We start from the raw sequence: 24,502 nt of genomic DNA on the forward strand, positions 1-24,502 counted from the left end.
CTGGATGTGCTGAGTTCTGCTCCACCCTGGCCGTTCCTGCCGGTGCGTGACCTGATGGTGGGTCACACCCGTGCTCCCAGCCGCAGCCCCTCCTGCTCGGTAAGGGTATTCCTCGGCTAAGAGGAGGGTGGAGGGAGAGAAGCCGAGGTGTCTGTTTTAATTAGTTCACGTGTGCCTTCCCCAGCCTCAGTGCAGCTCCAGGGATTGGTCGGCGGCAGGGAAGCAATGGGAGTGATTCAGTTCCCAATCTCTACACCCTACAGGCACTGGCCCTGGCCAGCGCGGCGCCTCCTAGTCAGCGGCATTGTCAGGAGCTGGGCCCAGGCAGGATCTGGCCGGAGTGGCCCTCTGCCCTTCCCCCTCCCTACAGAGCTGTGAGGAGGTCTGCTGAGAGATGAGGCTGGAGCTGATTAACGGTTCTCTGTTAAACGTAATTGACAGAGTGAGAAAAGCCTCTGTGAGGCTGCGAAGGGCCTGTCTGGAGACACAAAGGCAGCCGAGTGAGGCAGACAGGAGCCGTGAATGCAGGCCGGGGCTGCCATTTTGGAAGCTTTTCTCTGCGGAGAGCCGCTTGACACGAGTGGCGTTCAGAAGTGGGCTGAGGGCAGCAGAGGTGAGGGATGGAGGGAGGCGCTACGGAGGCCTGTACTTGAGCAGTTTTCACGGAGGCGGCGGTTTGTTGGGAGACGCTGTCCCGGCTTGCCCGCCTCGTGCCCGCTCTGCGTTTAGAGCACCAAGGCTGTGACCTATTGCTGCCTCAGCGGGCAGGTCAGAGCCCTGCCGACAGGGTAATTTCCCTCTCCTTCCTTGGCTAACGTGCGTGGGCTTCTTCGAGCGCTCGCTCGTATCTCTTCCAATTCCGCGTCCGTGAGCGGCAGGCACAGCTGTGGGAAGGTTTCACCCCGGCTGCTATCCATTGGGTGGCCTGCAGAGCCCCCTGGAGTGGCGCTGGCCCAACCGCTCCTCAGTTCCTTCTACCGCCACCGACCGCTGTTGGAAGTGGGGCTGAGTGCTTTGCAGCTGCGCCAGGTGTCGCTCGCTCTTTGTTGTGCTATTAGTCATAGGTAATCGTAAACCGTTCTCTTTCAGCCTGAGGTCCAGCAAACTGTCCTGGACCTGGCGCTTGATGGGGTTGGCCTATTTGCTGAGCAGATTAATTCACACCTCCACAGCCTAAAGGACACTCGTAACACCGTGAAGTCCTTGGGCGTGCATACCTCACGAGGCAGCCAAAGCCCTTCAAACTGCAGCCTTTGCTGGAGACTCATACTTGTGCCGGAAGTCGTCCCGGCCCCGTCTGGGGCCAACCAGGGCAAGTCCAGGCCCTCCCTGGGGCCCAAACACTCGATTTGAAGTTGCATCCAAGGACAGAGTGCCAGCACAGTGGTGTCCTTCCCTGCCTTTTCTCAACAGGCTCTCCCCTTTCCTCCGGCCTAGTCTCTTCCCTGACACGTCTGCCACCCGCCGTCGCCATAGTGGAAGGAGACGTTCTGTGCAAACAGTTGCTTTAAGCAATTCTTTGTGATAAAGTGAAATGGGAAATGTATTTATTAATTGTATTACACTGCAGACTGCACCTGCCTCCCCCTCGCTCCACAGCAAGTGATCTGCTCTGGGTGCCCATGACTGATTTTGAGTAATACAGATAGGCTGCCGTGGTCCACATTTAGCAGCCAGGTGCTGGGGTGCAGGAAGCAGCCGGCGGGGTTGCAGAACCCACCAGGGCTTTTTGTTGGCTTACACAGGTGGCTGTAATTTCTCCATTTTCATCCCCAGTATTACTAGCCATAATTCACATCCTGGCCCTCAGCTTCCAGCCCACCCCACCTAGCCAGCAACCACTGTGACTCTCTGCCCACTGGGAGCTGTAGACCTGAAGCTAGGCCACCACCACTCCTCGTGCCTCTCCTTTAGCTTCAGCGGGAGAACTCATGCTGAGGTTCAGGTCTCCACTAGGTGCTGTTGCTGAGCACAACTGCCACACCCAGGCATTAGCCGTGGTATAAAGGGCAGAAGCAGGGAGATGGAGTTACAGAGTCAGCTCCTCTTTGAAGTCCTAGCCATGCTGCTGAGCCACTGGGAGCCTGCCCTGTAATCATCGGTAGGGGCTTCTCTCCAGCTTGCAGGCATGTCCTCTCCACGGTCTGACCAACCAGCCAGGCTTGGTACATGGACATGTTCCGACTAGCTTGTTTGTTTTAAAGGGTCAGATCTGGGCTTCGGAAACGCCCTGAATGGTGGTGTGCAGCAGCTGTAGTTGGACCCTGGCAGCCTCCTCCCTCCCCAAGACTCCACCTCTCTTCCCAACCCCAGAACTGGGGAGGGGACATTCCTCTCACTAAGTGTTGTTCTCACTTCTTTTCCAGGCTGCCCGTCAGGGACGTTCAAGGCCAGTCAAGGGGATGAAGGGTGCATACACTGCCCCATTAACAGCAGGACAACTTCGGAAGGGGCCACCAACTGCGTGTGCCGAAATGGATATTACCGGGCAGACTCGGACCCCCTGGATATGCCATGCACCAGTACGTAACAGCCCAGTCGGGCGGGGCAGGGGAGCGGGGAAAGGCCCTCACAGACCCTGAAGTGGGGCTGAAACTAACTCAGATTGCCTGTCGGTGCCTGACAAACGAGCTGCTCATCTGCCCTGTGGCTGCATGTGAAGGTGCTGGTGCAGTCAGGGACCATCTGAGCAGACTACAGCTGAGAGTTGACCCCAGTGGGCTCTGGTGGTCAGCTGGCACGTACACCTCTGCCTCAGTAGGGGCTAGAATGGTTGGAGCTCGCTAGCAGCGGGAGATGGTTGGAGTTAGGGTTGGCTTCATGCTAAGTTTCGGGTTATGGGCAATGTTAAGGATAGCGTTAGCCTTAGGTTGTGGTTGTAGCTAGAGTTAGAGGTGGGTTATAGTTAGGACTGGTGTTATTGTTCGTGGTGGGTTAGGCCTAGCTTGCAGTCAGGGTTACGGTTGGTTTAGGAACAGGTGGTAGTTAAGTCTCAGAGCTGAGGTTTGCTCTGGCATTGGGTTAAGGTTACAGTTGGGTTAAAGGGTAGGCTGTAGTTAGGGTTAGCACTGGGTGAGGGCTAGGCCCAGGCTGTAGGTAAAGTTAGGATTAGGACTGGGTGAGGGCTGGGCTCACCCTGGCGCTTGGAGAGAGACCCCCCCCCACAAAACTTGGGCAACCGGTGGAACTTCCTGCCACAAGACGCTTGGAGACCAACCATTTCATGGGGCTGCAGAAAGTTGAGCCATTTGTGTTGGGTTTTGTGTTGGACTGATCAGCAGCGCTCGCGAGGATCAGAGCTGGAGCCCCTTCTGCAGCAGGGCACGTACCTGCTGTTGCCTGCCAGGGCTGCTTGCACACAGTCAGGGGCCTGGTCTGATTGGGCCTGGCAGCTGCCAGCTTTTTACTGAATGCCTGTGTCGATGGTAGCAAAGGGGGCAGCTTTCAGGATCCATCTAGGAGCAAACTGATTAAGGGGCTGGAGCACAAGACCTATGAGGAGAGGCTGAGGGATTTGGGCTTATTTAGTTTACAGAAGAGAAGAATGAGGGGTGATTTAATAGCAGCCTTCAACTTACTGAAGGGGAGCTCCAAACAGGAGGGTGAGAAACTGTTTTCAGTGGTGTCAGATGGCAGAAGAAGGAGCAATGGTCTGAAGTTGAAGAGGGAGAGGTGTAGGTTAGATATTAGGAAAAACTACTTCACCAGGAGGGTGGTGAACCACTGAAATGTGTTACCTAGAGAGGTGGTGGGATCTCCATCCCTAGAGGTTTTTAAGTCCTGGCTGGACAAGGTCCTGGCTGGGCTGACTTAGTGGGGGTTGATCCTGCTTGAAGCAGGGGCTGGACTAGATGACCTCCTGAGGTCCCTTCCAGCCCTAGGATTCTGTGAAACTGGTGTCTCTTGTGGCACTTTGAAACTCCCTACATGTTCCTCCCTGCACATTGCAGGACTGGATGCAGGAGCTGGACAGGACTTGAGAGGATGCAGCAAGTGGGGGTTGCAAGCGGGAGTTGCCCTGCAGCAGAGTGTCTGCATGCAAGTGCTGAGAAACCGCTGTTCCAAGCATCTGTTCTTTGCTCAAGGGGCAGGATAGCATAGCAGCAGCTAGCAGAGGCAGAGCCCCTTTCTCCCCTGCTTCTGTTGTGCCCTGTTCCCATGCTGGCACGTGCAGGGCGTTTGCTGACAAGCATGATGTACAAGCTGTCTCCACACTGTCTCACCTTTCCCTCCTTTATTGGGAGGAAACTTCCTTCTCCGCTTTCCTACCTTTTGTTTACATTTTTGGGCGTATAGCCCTGGCCCCTTCCCCAGCTGATGTCCCCTCCAGCTGGCCTAAGGAGGAGCCTCAAGAGGTTAACACTGCATCAGAGCTGTCATGGAGGTCACACAGAAATGTGCAGGGCTGCTTTCACCCTGAGCAGCAGGAGGACCCAGCCATGCGGAGGCAAAGTGTTAATAGATAACCTCCCTCTTTAGAGTGTGCAGCGGAACTGAGGTTGTTGCACTTCACTAATATCAACACCTTTTTTCAATTCTGAGTTTGTGTCTTTTTGATTGAATTCCAATTTCCAACAAAATGCAGCTTGCTACGGCTCCAGTTAAACAATTCTCATCCAGAAACGTGTCATTTGCTGTGTTAACAAATGTCAGAAGAAGTTGCAGTGATGCATAATGTCCAATCACCGTGTAAATAAAAGGGTTTAGGTGTGGAGTATCCTCTTGGTTTAACAGCAAAAAGCAGCTCCCCCTTTAGTATAGAGGCTTGCTTGCAGATGGGCACGTTTTCATAGTTATGCCAACCAATGGGAGAGAATCCCTCTTTTAGGGAAAAAACTAAATGGCAAAAATTAAGAGCAGGATTAAAATCACTGATTTACACTAGGGTTTGCTGGTCACTGATTTAAACCAATGCCCCTGGGAGTGACGGAGCTGCAGAAGAGATGGGCGTTGGGCTAACAGAGTGGCCTCTGGGGGCTCCCCTCCTGCTCACTTGCCCACACCCTTGCAATGGGGCCTGCTGTGGGCCTGCTCATCCTCTTTTTCGGGCAGGTTTTACACCGGACTTCTCTAGGGTTGATCCTCATTTCACATGGAGTGAGTAAGGCCCCAGGGATGAAACCCACCTCATTTGGAGTGGGCGCCTGTCAGACACTGCCTTAAAAGGCTGGTGTCTTCAGAACCCCCTAGAGCAGCGAACTAACCACTGGTGAGCTGCTGTGTGTACAGGCAGCATGCTCTCCTCCGCATGGGTACAGAAACACGGGTCCTGCCTGCCAGTTCAGGCACTAAAGGAACTTCCCTCTTGGGACTGGTAGTCTGCATGGAAGTGCCTGAGTGTAGTTTATGGCAAATAGCAGAACAAGCCCTTACCAACGCGTGTCTAGGGGGTGAGCAAAAGGGCTTTGGAGACAGAATCGGGGCTGCTACTTGGCTGAGTGACAGTCTATTGGGCAGTGATATACATGCTACTAGTATGTATTCTCAGGGGGGCACCTGGGTTAGTCTGTAGCTCACAGATAACGAGCAGTCCAATAGCACCTTATAAACTAACACATGTATTAGGTCCCAAACTTTCAGACTGTGAGGCGGATCTTATTCCCAGAAGCTCATGACCTAGTAAATTTATTAGGCTTGAAGGCGCTGCAGGACGGCTTGTTACAAGGAACTGTTAAAGTTGCCCTGACCTGTACCATGCAACCTCACGGCTGACAGTAAAATGCTGCTGGAGGTGCTTGTCTGCTCTGCCTCCTGGCTCAAGTCTGGGTGGCTGCCTGTCTCCCGAGCGCCTGTGGTGTGCTGAGCTGCAGAGTGCACCATGCAAGGTGCTGTGGAACCACTGGGCACCGCAGCACAACCTGCCCTTGGGTACAAGGAAGAGGAACCAGGAGGTTCACAGAAGTGCATGAATCCAGCCTGGAGACACATTACCTTTCCGGCGGTTGGGCTGGGGCTTGTCCCAAAGGGCTTGGGGTGGTGACTGCCCACTGCTCTGTGGAGGGGGTGGGGCTGGTAGCCCATGGATGTTCTTGAGGCAGCCTGCAGAGCATCAGGGCAGGCCAGGCTGGCTCAGGGGAAACCAGCTTTCCATCTCTCTGCTCAATCCTGGGCACCTCAGAACCATGCTGATGGCACTTGTGCATTCTGCTCCCTGGCGACAGGGCCACTGACTCTCACTGTCTCTCTCCTCACAGCCATCCCGTCTGCCCCGCAGGCTGTGATCTCCAGCGTGAACGAGACATCGTTGATGCTGGAGTGGACCCCGCCCCGGGACTCCGGGGGCCGCGAGGACCTGGTGTATAATATCATCTGCAAGAGCTGTGGGTCGGGGCGCGGTGCCTGCACCCGCTGTGGGGACAACGTGCAGTTCTCCCCCCGCCAGCTGGGCCTGACAGAGCCTCGCATCTACATCAGTGACCTGCTGGCCCACACCCAGTACACCTTTGAGATCCAGTCCGTGAACGGGGTCACTGACCAGAGCCCCTTCTCCCCACAGTTTGCCTCCGTCAATATCACCACCAACCAAGCTGGTAAGCGATGGCCTGCTGTGTACCGTTGAGAGGCTCAGAGATGGGAGTGGAGTCAGAAGCCTCTTGCTTCCTGCTCACATCGGTGGTGGCCAAAGGCTGACCTACCTGAGGCAGGGTCAGTGAGCTAGGTAGATGCCAGCCCCCTTCCCAAGGCACAGGACGAACATTGCTTGTTGTAGGAGAGAGACTCCTTTGGCCTGTGCTTGTACTGTGGGGTCCTGGCTGTCCCCGGGCTCTGAGGCATGACAGTAATCCAACCAGTGGGCTGGCAGGGAGCTTGCATTGCCATACTCTCTGGTCTTGCCTCTCTGCAGGTGCAACCAATGTGCTGGTGGCCCGAGCTGGAGTGCTAAGGCAGAGGGGCTGGTGGGGAGAATAGTTCAGGACCAAAAGGTCCTGCTCAGTGCTTATCTTTGGAGGAGACCAGGCAATAGCCATGACTGCAAAGAGGATTCCCCTGTGAGCCCCACGTACACACACTCGAGGCATGTGGTTACACATGGGGACAGGGCATGGGCCACATGGAGCACCAGTTCCACGCTCAGCAGCTCTCAGAGGATGATGTCGCAGGGGGACATTGCCAGACAGTTGCTCATGAGAAGCACCACTCCATGGCCAGTTCTGCTCTGCTCCCTTGTGCCGAGGTCTGGGAGTCTGCAGGGTCTCCGAGCAGCCAGAGTGGAAAGGGGGTTTGGTTGGGATCTGCTGGACTGTGGCTTGAGATCACAAGTCAACCGATGGGCATCAGACACTAAACTAGTGAGAGAGGTAGATATGATGGAGGATAGGGATAGGATCCAGGGAGACCTGGAGAAATTGGAAGATTGGGTCAAAAGAAATCTGATGAGGCTCAACAAGGAGCAGTGCAGAGTCATGCACTTGGGACAGAAGAATCCGAAGCGCTGCTACAGGCTGGGGACCGACTGGCTAAGTGGCAGTGCAGCAGAAAAGGACCTGGGCATTACAGTGGATGAGAGGCTGGTATGAGTCATCAGTGTGCCCTGGTAGCCAAGAAGGTTAATGGCATATTGGGGTGCGTTAGTAGGAGCATTAACAACAGATCTAGAGAAGTTATTTCCCTTTAATTGGCCCTGATGAGGCCACATCTGGAGTATTGCGTCCAGTTCTGGGCCCCCCATTACAGAAGGGATGTGGACACACTGGAGGGAGTCCGATGGAGGACAATGAAAATGACTAGGGGGCTGGAGCACATGACCTAGGAGAGGCTGAGAGATTTGGACTTACGTAGTTTGCAGAAGAGAAGAGTGAGGGGGGATTTGATAACAGCCTTCAACTATCTGAAGGGGTGGGAGGGTGTTCCAAAGAGGTGGAAAGCAGCTGTTCTCATTGGTGACAGATGACAGAATGAGGAGCAATGGTCTGACATTATGGTGGGGGAGGTGTAAGCAGGGTATTGGGAAACATTTTCACCAGGAGGGTGGTGAAGCACTGGAATGCATTACCAGTGGTGGTGAGAGGTGGTAGAATTTCCATCCCTTGGGGTCTTTAAGTCCCTGCCTGGGATGACTTAGCTGGGATTAGTCCTACTTTGAGCAGGGGCTTGGACCTTGCGACCTCCTGAGATTCTTCCAAGCCTGTGATTCCATGACCAGGTCAGCACATCTGAGCATCCAGGTCTGCATCTCTGCTGGTGGGCATGGCTGAGCTGTGTGGGGGAGAGTGAACTAGCGGGTGCACAGCTTGGCAGTGCAAAGTGTTACTGGTGGGACTGCAGGTGCAGGTACGTGGGGGTGTTGTCTCTCTCTCAGTTCTCCTGAGGAGGGATCCCAGCTTTGCTCCTGCAGTGTTTATAAGCTGTTTAGTGCCCTGATTTCACACCTTGCAATTAAGTGATGTAATTGCTACATGAATGCCCCAGCTGTGAACACTTCCACCTTTGCAAACAAGCAGCTGAGGCGGCTGAAATTGTGATTTGGGTTTTTTTTTTTCCCATTACCTCCTTTCAGAGCCTGGGATCCTCCTCTTGTGTGTCTCTTGTTTGACACTCCCTTATTACGGGGGCTCACACTTCCCAGCCTGTGCCATGCCTCTCTTAATGTAGCCATTCATTAGCGCTAAACAGCAACTGCCTGCTCGCTAATTCCTCTGTAATTAAAGGCTCTGAATTCTTTTGCTTACACTCAGCCCAGGCTGGCAGCCTTGATGTACCTCATTAGTGGCTGGTAACAGAAGCTGTAGATACAGAGATACAACAGGGAGTTGGCAAGAGGGGGGGAAGAGGAGGAAGGAGGGGGCTCGGCAAGAAGGAGAGGAGGGATGGGGGAGGGGAGAGGTTGGCTCAAGGGCAGGAATGGATGCAGGAACGCCTGTCCTGCTCCACTGGGTGAGTGGCTGAAGGATCAGCCTATCTGCCTCTTGTAGGAGAGGCTCCCCTGTGACTCGTTCACTGCTAGGATGAGCAGGAGTGTTGCATGTGGTCCTGGCTGTTTCCTGCTTCTGGGCAGTGCTGGGCAGTGCTTCCCATGTGCGTGCCTCTCTCCTATGAGCCTCAGTAGCTCCTGACAAAGCTCCAGCTGCTGGCTGCCTTCGCCTTGGAGTCATTTTCTGTCTGCCTCCCAACCGCCCCAGTTGTATGTCAAGGGACAGCGAATGGCACAGCTCAGAGGGCAGGTCCAGGAGCAGGATTTCTCCCCCAGACAGAGCCCGCCTGTCGCCCTGGCATCACTGTGTCGCTGACGCCCCTTCACGTGGAAGTATCTGCCGCTGGGCACACGCGCTCACAACGCAGCCCTCCGGGGCAGGTAATGCTGTGAAACTGCTGGGTTTGAATGGTCTGAGGAGAACCAGCCGTCTCCAGGCAGGCTCTGAAGGCAAGCACATGGTCCTGGCGGACTTCCGGCATGGTGGGTTCTTGGCATACCTGGTGGGAGAGCAGCCCTAGAGGTCACGGAGGAAACAGCCCTGCCAGGGAAGCAGGGTGGGGGTAAAGGACAGGGCTAGGATGGTACTGCAGAAGGAGATGGCATCACAGTAACCTTGGTGGGGCAGGGATAGCTTGGGAGCAGGGGAGTGGGTTAGGAGAGGGGAGATACCTGTTGTCTCACTGGAAGGTGCTGGGGTAGAGAGGGGCAGGAGGAAAGCAGCTATGCTCTGGGACCTGGGCTGACTTTTGGAGCAGGGCCAGGCTGAGGGGAGTCACAGGCAGGGACTGGACAAGACCTCTGAGAACTGAGTTGTGGCTGAGGGCTTTCCGGTGGGTGCAGAAGGTCGGGACGGGGGGTGGCTGACAACGGATCTTCCAGGCCTCGAATCACTCTCAGAGCTCTTTTCTGGGACTTGTTTGAAATATGCTTTCTGAAGCATGGGCACCAGAACTGGACGCCTGGCGCAGGAATGGTCTCCCCGATGCTCTGTGTGCTGATAGGTCACCTCTTTCCTCCTGCTCCGTGTTCCCAGTTCTTCACCCCGGAAATGTGCTGCTCTTAGCACGAACCTGCACGAGGCGCTCATGTTCTGTTGGTTTCCATCTTAACCCCTTGGCCCTCTTGGGTGTCAGTCCATGGCCAGAAAGGATGATTGTTATCATCTCACCTAACTCCTGCAGAATCCAGAGAACTTCCCCAAGACCATCCCTAGAGCAGAGCTTGTAGAAAACTGCCCTGTCTTGATATAAAAATGCCCAGTGAAGCAGAATCCACCAGACCCCTTAGTGAATTGTTCCAGAGACTAATTACTCTCACTGGGGCATGCTGAGCCCAGGATGTGCCACGGGGATGCCAAACCAGTGCTGTGCTGCGAGTATGCCGTGCCCATGATAAGCCAGGGGACGCTGGGCCCGTGATGTCCCATGGGAACATGCCCGTGATATGCCGTGGTGACGCTGAGACCACAGTATGCTCCAGGGATGCCGAGCCTGCGATGAGCTGTGGGGATGCCGTGCCTGTGACGTACCGTGAGGAACGCTGAGCCCGTGACGTACTGGGGCAGGAGGGGAACACTGTGCCTGTGATGTGCCGTGGGGATACTGAGCCTCTGTTGTGCCTCAGGGCCGCTGTGTCTGTGCCGGTAGCTCGAGAAGAGCTTGCGCTTGTCTCTCCATCCAGGCTGGGAGGCACACACCCCGTGCTCTGTAGCCAGCCCTGTGTGCCTCGCTACCAGGGGGATGGGCACAGCACAGACGCTTAGGCTGTTTCTGCACCATGGGCTTAGGAGCGCGATTCCCTGGCTTGTGTGAGTGCAGAGTTGTGCAGGCGCAGCAGTTTAGCCAGGACCAGTCCATGCCGCCCTTTTCAGGCAGGTTCACTCTTCCAGGGGCTCAGCCATGGGCTGCTGCCATTGCCTGTGCTGTGTCGTCTACACGTCTGTTGACCCTGTCCCCAGCGGCTATCAAGCTACGGCAAGAGTGACCTGAGCAGAGAGAGCAGGGTCCTTGTGACTAGTGAGGACCTAGCCTTAGAGGCACAGATGGCCGGCTCAGCTTCCTTTAGCCTTGAACGCCACAGTCTCCTAATTTCTGTCTCTGCCTCCTCCTTCCCCTCGGCTTCCATTGTCAGGGACATGTTTTTATGGCATTTACTGTTCCTGGACAGCCATGAGGGCACCTTTGGGACAGAGAGACCCAGGCAGGGTTTCAGTTTGTGACTGCGGGCAGAAGTGAAGCCCAGATGCATGCAGCAGGTCAGCCTAGGGCTGGACTTACTGTCTGAATGTGTGTGTGTGTCGGGGGTGGGGAATGCACATGAGAGAACGAACCCTGCACTAGGCAACCGGCCTGCCCTGGAGAACTGCCCTTCTTAAGGCCACCATGGCTCTCAGGCAGACTGTGGTGGACAGAGCTGCTAATCTGACCACGAGCCACGACCATACAAATGGGCGTGGAGCTGGGAGTCAGGCGCCTCGAGGGAGCTGGAAACCATGGGGGAGCTTGGCCCTTCCTGGCGCAGTTCATTGACAAGCCCAGGGCGCTTCAGTTCTGACAGACCCTGGGACTTCTCCACCGCCACTCAGGGTGTTGTTTGCTTGTTAAATCAATTATGCGACTTGCTCATCAAAATGTGGTGTCGCTCTGCCTTTTCCCAGGCGCAGGGAGCTGAGCACCCAGTGGCACTCACGCCAAGCCCGCAGCCTCCTCCGTGTCCTTTCTCTTTGGTTAGGTGACAGGGGCTCTGTGCACAGGCTGCCTTCCTCGCCAGAGGATCTGTCTCTCTGTAGGTGCACACCAGGGCGTGCACTCCCCATCGCTTCCTTCAGGTGTGAGCAGGGAGCCACGGTCTCCTCTCGTTCACTCGCTCTTTGGAGTCTGCTCCCCAGACACTGGGTCGGCCTCAGCACTTCCTAAATCATTGGCACCCATGTGTCTCTCTGCAGACAGGGAAGCAGCAGCCAGTGACCTGGGTGTGCAGGTGTTAGACTGCAAAGTCGTAATGGTCCCTCCAGCCCTTTAAAGCTGTGAGTGAACCTCTCTTCTGTCCTCTCCTGCTGCTGAGATAAGGGGATAAAAGATTCATAGACTGGTAGAGTGTGAGACCAGCAAGGACCATCCAGTCCTCTCGTCGGACCTCCTGTGTTTCACAGGCTGGAGAATTTCCCCAGGTTATCCATGCTGAGCCCAGCAACTAGTGTCTGGTCAAAGTATCTTGCAGGAAGTCGGCTACACCTAGACACGAACCCTCAGAGAGAGAGAGGAAATCCATCCCTTCCTTTGAAAAAACGAGAACTCCTGTGGCACCTTATAAGCTTAACGTGCATCTGGCAAAGTGGGTCTTTGCCCACAACACCTCCAATAAATCTGTTAGTTTATAAGGTGCCACAGGACTGCTCATTGTTTCTGCAGATGCAGACCAACACGGCTCCCCTCCTGACGCACTTCGCCCCTTGGCCTTCTGTTCCAGTTGAGAATCGCCTCGACTGTTGACAATTTGTTCCTCATTTCGAATTTGAATTTAGCTGGCTTCAGCTTTCAGTCACTGGTTCTTGTTCCGCCGAGGCGGGATATGAGATGTAGTGGAAAGGAGCCTGCAACGTAAGGCTTTGTATCCTAGGCTTGACGTGAGACCTGAGGCCTGACCTAAAGCAGAATTAGCAACCTCATCTCATAAAGCTGGAAGGGACCTCAGGAGGTCATGAAGTCCAGTCCCCTGCCCTCTTGGCAGGACCAAGCACCATCCCAGACAGATTTTTATTTATTTTTTTTTTTAATCTATTTGCCCCAGACCCCTGAATGGCCTCCTCAAGGACTGAACTCACACCAGGTTTACCAGGCCAATGCACAAACCACTGAAAGCAAATTCCTGAAATCTGTCATGACTAAGGCTGGTGCTGCAAAAGCCCACACGTTCCTAAGATGTGCTAGCCCCATTCCAGAAGCGTGGTACATTAGTGTGTTGGCACCGGCTTAGCGTCAGGGTGTTCTGGCACCACACTTCTGGAATGGGTGGGCAGGAGTGACCTGTGCCTAGGACGGCGAAGGAATGGGTGTGGTTTTGCAAAACTATTGGCCAGCAGCCTGTGCTTGCCTGATCCTGGGAGCCTGCTCTCATGGCCTGTCCCCTGGCAGCTTTGCTTTGTATTGGCAAGGCTTGACCACTACTTTAGTCCAGGCCTCAGGCTTCACACCAGGTCTCTGAGACGAGGCCTTATGTTTCAGGCTCTCTTTCTACTACATTAAGGAATGGCTGCGGCTGCTGTCAGTGCGCTGCCTGCTTCGGCCTCTACCAGCCAGGTCATCGCTTCATCCCTCTTCTCTCAAAACCATGTGTCTTCCTATGTTGTTCTTCTGGACGGCTCGTACCTCGGGGCTTTCTTCCCCAAAACCCACTGCTTGTTTCTGCTCTCTTCAGACCATGCAGCCGTTGCCTCTAAAAACGGGTTTCCTTTACATTTATTGTGTAATGAGCCCCTGGTCCTGCTGCCTTCTCTTTCCCTGTCTCCCAAGCTGCCCAGTCGGATTGTCTGGCAGCAGGCTGAGTACTGCAGCCTGCAGTGAGCTCCGCTGGCTGGAGCATCGCCCTCTGAGGTGTTGCTCTTAGAGGGGACGTGGCTACAAGATGTCTGAGCGGGCCATGCGTGTGCTCCTGCCCAGAACCAGGACTCCCATATGGCAGGAGTTTTGCCAGCTGCTAACTCCTCAGGACTCTTCTTTCTGTAACTGTAGATGGCAGCTGGGGGAAGCTGGCAAACTAGGATGTGAGATGCATTGCTAGAGCTTTCCTGGCAAATGCTGTAACCCTCCTGCCACCAGCTCTGTGGGAGCCTCCACCTCCATAAAGGATTCCAAACGTTTAAGGTTTGCCTGTCCTACCCTGAGCTGGGACTTGAAAAACCTGTTCCAAAGAAGGTGCAGAAAACAAAGCCTGTCCGTGATGGGGGGAAGTCTCCCCTGCTCACCCAGTAGGACTCCCCCTCCCAGAGAGGGTTTTGTCTTTGCAGGGCATGAGACAGATGGAATGACTGAAGCGCTAGCCCTTGGCTAATATGCATGTAAGATGTGGCTAATCCGTCTGCCTGCTCCAATTGCCTCGCTCCTGTGCAAGGCTTAGCACCTTGGCAGGTGGGGAGGAAAGAAGTCCCAAAGCATGTGGTGTGCCAGGCACAAGCCTGCCTGCAAGGAGGGAGGCAGCACTGGCCCTGCCAACTCAGGCCTCGCTGCCACAGCTCTGTACGTCATTGGGAAGACCGCTTTTCATACAGAGACAATGGCCGGTGGCTGGCTCAGGGTGCTGGGCAGTGCCAGCCTCCCTTGGCTGGCTTGGCAAGGTCTGTCCTTCTCCTCATCCCCAGGAGATAGCCGTGATGCTGTTCTGCCTGCAGAGCTGGTCATCAGGGCCCCCACAGCTACTCTGGCTGCAGCACAGCAAGAACCTGCCATTTTGGAAACCCATCTGGAGACCCTCTGTCTCAGGCCAGAAGCCTGGGGTTTGGCATGGCCAAGGCTAGCTGGGGGCCAACTCTTCACCTCCAAGGCAATCCACAAAAAATGAAGGACCCCTTTATTCCCTCCATTGCCTCAGTGGGAATGGCAGAAACCAAGCTCTGAGCTTCATACAGCGTCTGCTGACACTGGGAAACTGGTTACAAAGGCCTTGCATCCAGCATGTCTGAGCTGCAGACATCTGGTGTCTAGGCCTGTGAATTTGTACGTTTCCTCTAAATGGCTCTGGGAAAGTCCTAAGGACGGTCTCTTCATAAGCCAACAAGAGCTCCCCCCATGTTCCACGGAAGGACAGCACGGTGCTGCAAGACGGGCTCCCCGGCTCTCCTCAGAGCTTCCAGCCACAGCCAGTTCTGCCATGGCCTCTGTTGGTGCGCTCGGTTCTGCCAACCCATCGGGTCAGGGAAGCGGCAGGAAGCTCAAGGCTTGGGCGAGGGGTTTGCGGAGTGGTTGCAATGTGGGGGAACGTAGATCGCATCTACCATAACCTTCTCCAAGTAGATACAGGCCGCCTCCTGCAAGTACGGCCCCTGTGGCTGAGGCCAGCCATGGGTGAGGGTCAGCTCGCAGATGACAGCAGCTGCAGAAGCAGAGGGAGCTCTCCATGGGGAAAAGGAGGGTCGACCAAAGTAGCTCTAAACCGGGGTGCACAAAGTGGGGGGCAGGCCCCCTCGGGGAGGGCATGAAATTTCATAAGGGGGCACAGCACAGTCGGCCGCTGGCTCTCAGGCTCCTCCACCTCGTTAAAAATGTCGAGACGTGCCGTTGTTTCTGTGCCTGTGTATTCACATTCACCGACCGACTCCTCAAGTTTTTATATTCTACAGCCTTAGGTTCTTACCCGTGCTGAAAGGGGTTTTTCACATCAGTGTGATGGAAATTCCCCGGGGCCTGTAAACTGCCGGGACAAAGAGTGAGGCCTGCTGTAAAAAGTTTCCTCACCTGTGTGCTAAGCAGAGGCAAACCCCCGGCCCTTCCCTCCGCACTGGAGAAGGGGCTGGAATGGTTAACGCTAAGGAGTGCAGGGAGAGCAGTGTTTTATCCCACCGCTGCATCAACAGCCAGGCCCCCTCTGCTTCAGCCCTGTGGCCCTGGAGCAGGGAGCAGCTAGGGCTGGGTTGTGGGGGAGGATGTGCAATGCTCTCACCACTAGGCAATTCCCAACGAGCACCAGGACAGGCCTTTGACACACACGCTGCATCGGAGGAGACGATGCCCTGTGCTCCGCATCTCTGCCTCCTGCCGGGAGCAGAACCCTCCCTGCTCCATTGGCGGCAGGCAGCAGGTTTGTGAACTCACTGAAACAAAGAGCCAGGAGCCGGCCAAAAGCTTCCATCTGCTTGAGCCAAAGGACTGGCCCTGCTGCAATGGGAGCTGCTTTAAAACCTGTAATCCATCCCAGGGGGAGGGGGAGGTGTTCCCTCATTCACACCGGGCCAGAGCCAGGGCCCAGCTTTGGACGCAGCTGCTGCTTTTTTTTCTTTTAAAGCTTGTCCAGGTTTTGCAGTTGCAAACGCAAGAGGCCAGAGAGCTGGGCCTGCTGGGAAATTTTCCAGAAGCTCTGTGCACACAATGCATGTGCGGAGGGGAGGGAGCTTCCTCGCCAGGCACAGGCCAGCAGCCTATGAAACGGAGACAGAGCCCTATATGGCTGCAGACGGTGAATTCCCTGGCCTGCGGCTGCATGGCATTGTGAAACTAGCCCCACTGTCATCAGCTCTGCATCTTACTGCCCGGTGTTCAGCAGGCACTGGCCCATTGCTAAATGCCCTGCCTCCCAGGGTATGGCCTGCAACCGTGTTTGAAGGATAGCTCATGCACCAGCCTTAAAGATGCACAAGGAGTGTCCGGGGTCTTTGAGGGCACCTGCTCCTTGTGGGAGCAGAAGGCAGGCAGGGGGTGAGCCATGGAGGACTTTGCCAATAACTGCTGATTGTGCTGGCTGCAGAAGCCCAGGAGGAGTGTGGGAGGTTGGCTGTGGCAGGGGGTGTGTGTGAGGCAGCGACTGTGATGGTGAACTGAAGGCAGAGCCCAAAGACAAAGGTAACCCGGCACCCCTGTGACAGAACCGTCCAGCCTCAGGAAATGTGGCTGCCTGGGCCAGGCGGGTTAGAGGCTGGCAGGAAGGAAGCTGCAGTGGTTTGGGGCCAGGTATTCACAATGACAGAGGGAGTGAAGATCTCTGCAGCCAGTCCTGTAAGCGCAGCAAAAGGGGGTGCTCCCCCCAGTTCATGGGGCATTAAGGGGACCAAGGAGTGAGCCCAGCGCTGCCATGAGCCTAGCAGGAGGTGGGGGCTCAGGTCCTCAGGGAGACAAAGAACACGGCTGGCTTTTGTTGTGCAGCCGGTGGAGACCCCTTGTCAGAACTCAGGCTCCAGGCGTGAGCTGGTCTTCAGTAGGGGTCGGGCAGGACCATAGGCATTAATTGCTCAGATCGCAGTGGGGTATGAAAATGCCCCACCCCCCGCAGGTCCTGTCCCCACTCCACCCCTACCTCTTTTCCTGCTCCTCTCCTACCTTCCTGCCCTGTCTCTCCCCCCACCAGTGCCTACTGAACAGGGCTGAACAGCTGATCGTGGCAGGGGGAGATGCTGGGAGGGAGAGGCAGGAGCTGGTTCACGGGGCTCCTGGTGTTGCTGAGCCCCCGCTCTTTTTTAAATGTTCCTTCCTGTGGGTTCTCCAGCCCCCGAGTTGGCACAAACAGACAGGACTATTCCAGCCTTCCGTGACTGGAGAGGTGCGCAATGGGGTGCTTTCCCCCCAAGCACTGGTACTGGGTGCGGCCAGAGTCTGCATCCCAGCTTCTGTGAGCCTGCGGGCTGGAATCCCCTGCTGCAGGACAGCACACAAAAGTGCCTCCTTCTCTGCTGCAGAACCATGAGCCCTGATTGCCCCAGGGTTAGAAGAAAAGGAGCCTCTGGTTGGCCAGGGTTAGAACCCAGAATGACCAGGGAGGAGCTTCCCAGGAGGACTGTCCTTTTCAGAGTTAGCTGCTCAGATGCTAACGTAGTTCCTTCAGCTGCACGGAGGCTAGTTGTGCAAGTAGTCACAGTTTTGCCCTTTGTGAGCCGCTGCGAGGGCAAGCCAGACGGAGAGTTGCAGGACGTGTTGAACTGACTGGATCCAGTCCCTGGAGATGGGCTATCAATTTATGCTGGGGTCACTTGGCTCCCCCAGCAGGACAGCAGATGCCCCTCTTGGCTGGTCTCCCACCATATTCTGCACCGTGCCTGCCCACTACCATCTGATCCCTTGGCCTCTGGACTGGCCTGTGCCTGCATCTCCACGGGTGTCTCCAGCCGCATCGTCTCCAGGCCAAGGTCATGCTGTTAATCCTGACCTCCAGCACACAGCCGTCTGCTGGCTGGTAATTGAAAGTGTCAGAATTCCTGGCTGCCCAGTAAAGAGAAGGGGTTCCCAGGGTGGTAACCAGACACTCTGGGGACTGGGATCTGACAGCGGCTGGAGACTGCCCAGCTGTTCTGCTCTTCATTTCCATGGTTGACTTGGAAGCGCTCCGGAGGATCGGACAGGGCCTGGCTTTGCTCTTTCAGTCACAGCCCTTTTCCAGAGTAAACGTTGCCTCTCTCTGACCCAACATGAGTTGCTGGGATTAAAGTGATCAGAGATGGGAATTAGGCTGCCAGTAACCTGACTCTCCCAGCTGAGCCAGATGGGGGAAGGAGCCTCTTTGATTATCCTGGAGCCAACCTACTGAGGGTCATGGAGGGTAAGGTTCAGCCTGCACTCCTCACAGCGGCGGGAGGTGGGGAACCCGCAGTAACACGGATGGACTGGAATTGGCCTGCTTCCCAATGGAGATACAGCTCAGGAAGAGGAAGTCAGAGGATGACTGGAGTTTCCTCCCTGGCTGGCGTGAGGTCTGAAGTACAAGGCAAAAGGTAAAGGCAGGGAGCTGCCACACAGCAGCAAGGAGACAATGGAGACGGCTCTAACGCTGGAAGCATCTAAGGCTCTGGTTAGCTCTGTACTTCTGAGGTCTCCAGTGCTACTGCTGTGTCTCCCTGGACCCACGAAGGGTTGTTGCATCTCCCCCTAAGTGCCAGGCCCGTGCAGGTGCTGAATAGCTAAGACTAACCAGCATGTTCCTGAGGCTGCGGCTCCAAGGCTTTGTCTACACTACCTAGTTATTTCAAAGTAACTGAGCTGTCGTCTGCACTCCGCACACGCCGTTTCACAGTAACGAAACGGTGTGGCTGGGGAGGAAGGTCCTGGCATGCAGCTTGTATGCTCCCTCCCCAGCCACCCCACGCTGAGGTCCGTGAACTGGCCCCAGTGACTGGTCATAGCCTGCAGGACAGCTGAAAACTGTCCTTTGTGGTTGATGTAGGTTGAGGCCTGGCGTTCCGAGGCACAGAGGGGGATGCGTGTCTCGCTGATTCTCTCCTCCGCACGCACACAGTCGGGGAAGCCCAGGGCACTGACTCCCTTGATGATGGCCAGGAGGTTGACCCTGCACTGCAGGATGCTGTTAATGGCCCTGACCATCTGCAGGGGGAGGGACGAGGCAGGACTCACCAGGGCGCTGGCCAACTTCTCCCCCAACCTGTTTCCCTTCCCCCTCTTCACCCAGAATAACCCCCTGCGCTTGCGCCCACCCGCGGTTTTCAGGTGTGAACACGTTATTTCGAAATAAGTCATTTAGAATAGCCCCGTAGTGTAAAGGTCAGAGCTCAGCTCGCCCCAGCCCCCTGGGAGTCTGACTTCGTCACAGCACAGCATAGCAGGTCCCTGACGGAGGTGCTGCTCCTGGACATGGGCTGCCCTTTGTTATTGAAGTGGGCTGGGGACAAGGCAGGGTACGGCCGGTCTGGATCCCCCGTCACAGGAAGCCAGTGGAGAAAGCGTCCCGTGGCAGGGGGGCAGGCTGTGCATTCGTCCCTCTGGGGTTGGGAGCACAGGTGCCTATTCACAGGCTGGAGATAAGGCTGTCTCGTTCCCCACTGCCAAGAGGGTGTGGTGGGTCTGGTTGCCTTTGTGTGGCTCTCTCCAGCTTTTTCTTAGGAGGGAGAGCACTTTACATGGAAGGTAGACATAGGCCAAAGCTGGCAGGGATGGGCGTACTCCTCTGGAGGCCTGCGTGTGTTTTCAAGGGGCTAAGCAGGCAGCAGTCCCTGGCTGCAGACACAGCTCCCACCGGATTTCCTGCCTTGCCACCTGTCGCTAGGCACTAGGAGCAGGAAACACAGTTAGCTTGAGAACTCCGGCTTGCTGCTGCTGGACAATCCTGCCCTGTTGCCCGCAGAGTCCAGGGACAGGCTGGGGAGCCCATCAGTTTCCTCAGAGTGCCTATGCGGAGGGCAGCCCTGAGTGCCGGCCCTCCTGTCCCAGCCGAGCAGTCTGCCCAGGTTGCTGTTTTGCAGGAGACACAGTGCCCACGAAGGGGCGTCTCTTCTCAGCTTTGCCTGATGCAATTCGTTGTCGGACGAGCCCCTGCTGATTTTTGCCAGTTTTATCATAATTAATTGCCTTAAGCATCACACAGCAGCTTCCCCCATTACCCTCCTTTCCAATACAGATGAAATCTCTCTGCCCCAGATCACATCACAGTACGGTGCATCTGTGGACGCTGCAGAATTTCAGAGGCTGGGGCTGGGGCCAGGAGACGTTTGGCTTGGTCCTCGTGAAGCAGAAGGGGGGAGCTGATTGAAAGCCAGTGGGGGGGCAGGGGCCACCTTTGTATTCTGTGGTTGCTCGGTGCCTAATGGCACGAGGAGGGCTGCTAGGTGCTATGGTTACACAAATTATTAGAGTGCCTTTCTCTTCCAAATGGAGGCTAAAAGCAGCCCATGGCGGTAGGGGTGGGCCTTTGTTTATAGACTCCTAATAACTTCCAGATCAAAAGGGCTCGGTTTGCAAGTCAAAAGATGCTTTTCCGAACTCAGCCAGGGGTCTGCAGGCCAAGCTCATGTATCATCACCAGTGATAAAGACCAGGCAGAGCGAACCGCCCTGTCCCTGACATCTGCAGCTTTTTAGCGGTTTTGCATGATCTGAATGTGAGTTTCCCGAGTGCAACATCCCCAGAAGGACTGATCCTTAGCTGAACAAGCCTAGGAAGTCGAAGAAAGGAGGTGACAATAACTGGAATAGCTGCTTCTGGGTCTGGGTCCAGTTCTGGTGACCACACTTTAAATCCAAGGCTGAAGCATTGGAAAAGGTTCAGAAAAGAGCAAAGAGGATGATTCAAAATGTGAAGAACCTGCCTTATAGTGAGAGTTTAATGGAGCTTCTGCGAGTTAGCTAACTGATGAGAATGTGAAGAGGCAGTTCACTCTGAGGGAAAGATTTCTGGGCTAGAGTTCTCCTTAATCTAACAGAAAAGGGCAGAATGAGATACAGCAGTTGGAAGCCAAAGCCAGGACAGTCAGCACTGGGAATACTAGACATAAGCCTTACTGGGGAAGGAAATACTTAACCACTGGGATAACCCTCCAGGGGAGGAGAGGGTTCTTCTTCCCTTGGGCTATGTCTACACTAGCCAAAAGCTTCGAAATGGCCATTTGCATGGCCATTTCGAAGTTTACTAATGAAGCGCTGAAATGCATATTCAGCACCTTATTAGCATGCGGGCGGCCGCAGCACTTCAAAATTGACGCAGCTCGCCGCTGCGTGGCTCGTCCAGACGGGGCTCCTTTTCGAAAGGACCCCAGCTACTTCGAAGTGCCCTTATTCCTATGAGCAGATGGGAATAAGGGGAATTCGAAGTAGGTGGCGTCATTTTGAAAAGGAGCCCCGTCGGCACGAGCCGCGTCAATTTCGAAGTGCCGCGGCCGCCCACATACTAATGAGGTGCTGAATATGTATTTCAGCGCTTCATTAGTAAACTTCGAAATGGCCATTTGCATGGCCATTTTGACAGTGTAGACAGGGCCTTGGAGGCTTTAACTGAAGATCAAGTGTGTTTCTAAATGATATGCAGTAGCTCAGCTACAAGTGCTTGAGTTTGATGCAGGAGTCACTGGCCTGTGCTGTGCTGTGCTGTGCAGGACGTCAAACTGCAGGGCTGGAATTGTCCTTTCTGCCCTTCCTATGAAATCCAAGAACCGTCTCTTTCCCCTCCCCACAGGAACTTATTGTTCCCTTTTGGGAGTTGCTGCCGTTACCATTGGCCTGCCTCGTTTAAAAGGCAGAATACAACGCACTTTTTCCTTTCTTTTTAGCTTTTTACTATTATTTATTATTTTATTTTATTATCATCTTCAAAAGGCAAACAGGCCTGACCTATGAGGAGAGGCTGCGGAATTTGGGCTTGTTTAGTTTACAGAGAAGACTGAGGGGTGATTTAATAGCAGCCTTCAACTTCCTCAAGGGGAGCTCTAAAGAGGTTGGAAAGAAACTGTTCTCGGTAGTGACGGATGGCAGACCAAGGAGCAATGGTCTGAAGTGACAGAGGGAGAGGAACAGGTTGGATATTAGGAAAAACTACTTCCCCAGGAGGGTGATAAAGCACTGGAATGCGTTGCCTGGAGAGGTGGTGGACTCTCCATCCCTAGAGGTTTTTGAGTCCCAGTTTGACATAGTCCTGTCCGGGATGATTTAGTTGGGGTTGATCCTGCTTTGATGCAGGGGCTGGACTCAATGACCTCCTGAGTTCCCTTCCAGCCCTGGGATTCTCTGATTCTATGAAAATGCATAACTGTATCGTGTATCGCAGCCAGCTTAGAGAGAGACGTCATAACCATACTGCTTTGCACATGCCTCCCGTACACCAAATGCTCTATTCCAGGATCCAAAACCTCCTGAAAGACAGAGGAGGATGTGTCGTTGTCTGTGGTGTGTTTCACCTTGCAGCACTTCTTAGCATTTGCACAGGGTGCCTCAGGTGGCACCTAACTGGGATTCTGCAAGTGCTGGATAGCAGCTGTAATGTTCTCTCGTGAGCCAGGGTCAGTTTGCAGTGCTTGTATTGCTGCCACGAAAAGTAACTGTGAAAAAAACAGCCCCTCTTACACCACAGATAGTCTGCCCATGCCAGTATTCAGAGCCAGAGCTGCCAGGCGCTGCAGAGTTGATAGGGGGTGGAAGAGGTTGATGGAGCTCACACGTCATCACCCAAACCAATAGTTCTGTTCCAGCTGCTGGGCTGAGTCCTGCCCTCTGTTATGTCCCTAGAGCACTGGGGCTCTAACTGGGGGCAACATGGGAAGGCAGCGGTGCTTCCGAGATGTACCTGAGAGTAGGCTTTGGTCAACATTACTAGTCATGAATCAAGCACCAGAAGAGACCCATTTTTTCCAAGGCAGGAAAGCAGGCAGGGTCCATCCTACTGGGGAAAGGAGGCTGGAGGTGTCTGTGTGCCCGGCATCCCACGCTAGGATCACTATGTCTCTCCCTGGGAGTTTAGGTGTGGGGAAGAGAGACGCCTTAAGTTATAGCAGTTGTTGGGTCTGGCCCTTCCTTTGGGCTCTGCCCTGCGCAGAGCTGTGGCAGGAGACACAGACCCCTTTTTATCCATCGAACACGCATAATGAAGAAGGAGCAGCTGAGCAAATCACCTCTTAAGGAAATCAGGAAGGACGCAAATGTCTGTAGCTACCAAGCAGAGTGTGCCCCTTGAAAAGAGTAACCACGGGGCTGTTTATTTTGTCCTGGGGGAAAAGAGTCCTTTTCCTGAAGCAAAATAACACATTCCAGAGGGTCACTTTCTGGTTTAGACACACGTATTGGAACAGCCGGCACAAGCTAGGCAATGCTTTGGGGGCAGCAGAGATGGCCCAGTGCAGAGCGGGATGAGAGGACAGCGAGTGTCTGCTCCCTTTTCACTTCCTTGGAATGTTAGTCAGCAACGTTCTAGGACCCCGGAGAGAGGACCTGTGTATTAATTTGTTCACAAGCAATGAACCTTAGTAAATTCAACTTAAATATTCTGGAACTCCCGCGACAGGAAACCTCTTTTCTGAGAGTTCATTGTGAACCCTCTGAGTCTCTGCCCCTGTGTGTGTCACTCAGTGGCACCCACCCTCTCGAGTGAACTAACTCCCGGAGCCCACTACTTGCCTACCCCCCCGTCCCCCCCGCCACTGCCAGAAGATGTTCAGTGCTAGTCTGCCAGGACTGAGTGAGGATGTTCTCTGAATCCTTGCAGCTGAATTCATTACTGAGGTTTTGTCTTGCAGTATCTTATTTTCATTGCAGGAATGGGAGGAGGGCCTTGTCCAAACTGGGGCCCACTGTGCTAGGCCTGGCCACTCTACCCAGGAAGCAGCAGTCTGTGCCCCAGGGCAACTCCCATCTAAACAGACGACAGACAGAGAGCAGGAAACAGGAAGGGATTTTATCTCCAGTTTGCAGATAGGAACCTGAGGCCCTGAGTGGTCACCTGTGACTTGCTTATGGTCATGTAGGGAGTCTGTGGCAGAGGTGAAGCCAGGTTAAGAGGGGTTCTCTGGGGACACACACACACAGAGTGTGGGAGGCTCAGCAGAGTTAAAAACTCACGTGGCTTCACTGAAATTTGCAGCTGGCTGATAAAATCACCGTACAGCTTCATGGAGTCACAAAGCATCTGGGCGCAAGATGAATGGGGGTTCTCTAGGGTTCTGTGGTTAGAAGCTTTCCCTACGATCAGGCTCTGAACACAGCTAAATGGAAGTGATTTGTCTAACATGCCCTTAACCGCTTTGGAAATCAGAATCCCTCCTTGTAGCAGAAAGCGTTCTCCTGATTCCCAGGCAGTGGGGCTCATGCCTGTGCACAGGGCCTGAAGCCGCATCAGCCCACAGATGTCGCTGCCTTGTCAATGGGCCTTTGGGTGGAGGAGAAAGTTTGCAGCTTTACTCTGTGCAGCCTCCTTCTCTAAGAACAAGCATGTCCGTAATACTCATGATTGGAATGTTGGTATTGAAGGGTACAGCCTGCTTAGGAAGGACAGGCAGGGAAAGCAGGGAGGAGGTGTTGCCTTGTGTATTAAAAATGTACACACCTGGACAGAGGTGGAGATGGACATAGGAGATGGACGGGTTGAAAGTCTCTGGGTTAGACTCAGAGGAGTTAAAAACAAGGATGAGGTCCTACTAGGCGTTTACTACAGGCCCCCTAGCCAGGTGGAAGAGGTGGAT

General features: G+C 54.6%; 1 protein-coding gene across 3 annotated transcripts in view; it reads left to right on the plus strand.

The window, feature by feature from the left end:
* Positions 1-24,502, plus strand: part of EPHB2 (EPH receptor B2) — a 224,150-nt gene that overhangs the window by 145,416 nt on the left and 54,232 nt on the right. For all 3 annotated transcript variants that reach the window (XM_074975904.1, XM_074975905.1, XM_074975906.1), the window contains exons 4-5: positions 2,367-2,522; positions 6,195-6,530. In XM_074975904.1, coding sequence (XP_074832005.1) covers positions 2,367-2,522; positions 6,195-6,530 — 492 coding nt within the window. The remainder of the gene's footprint in view (positions 1-2,366; positions 2,523-6,194; positions 6,531-24,502) is intronic.

This window comes from Carettochelys insculpta, chromosome 23 (genome assembly GCF_033958435.1).
Source record: "Carettochelys insculpta isolate YL-2023 chromosome 23, ASM3395843v1, whole genome shotgun sequence".
In the NCBI taxonomy this organism is placed as follows: domain Eukaryota; kingdom Metazoa; phylum Chordata; order Testudines; family Carettochelyidae; genus Carettochelys; species Carettochelys insculpta.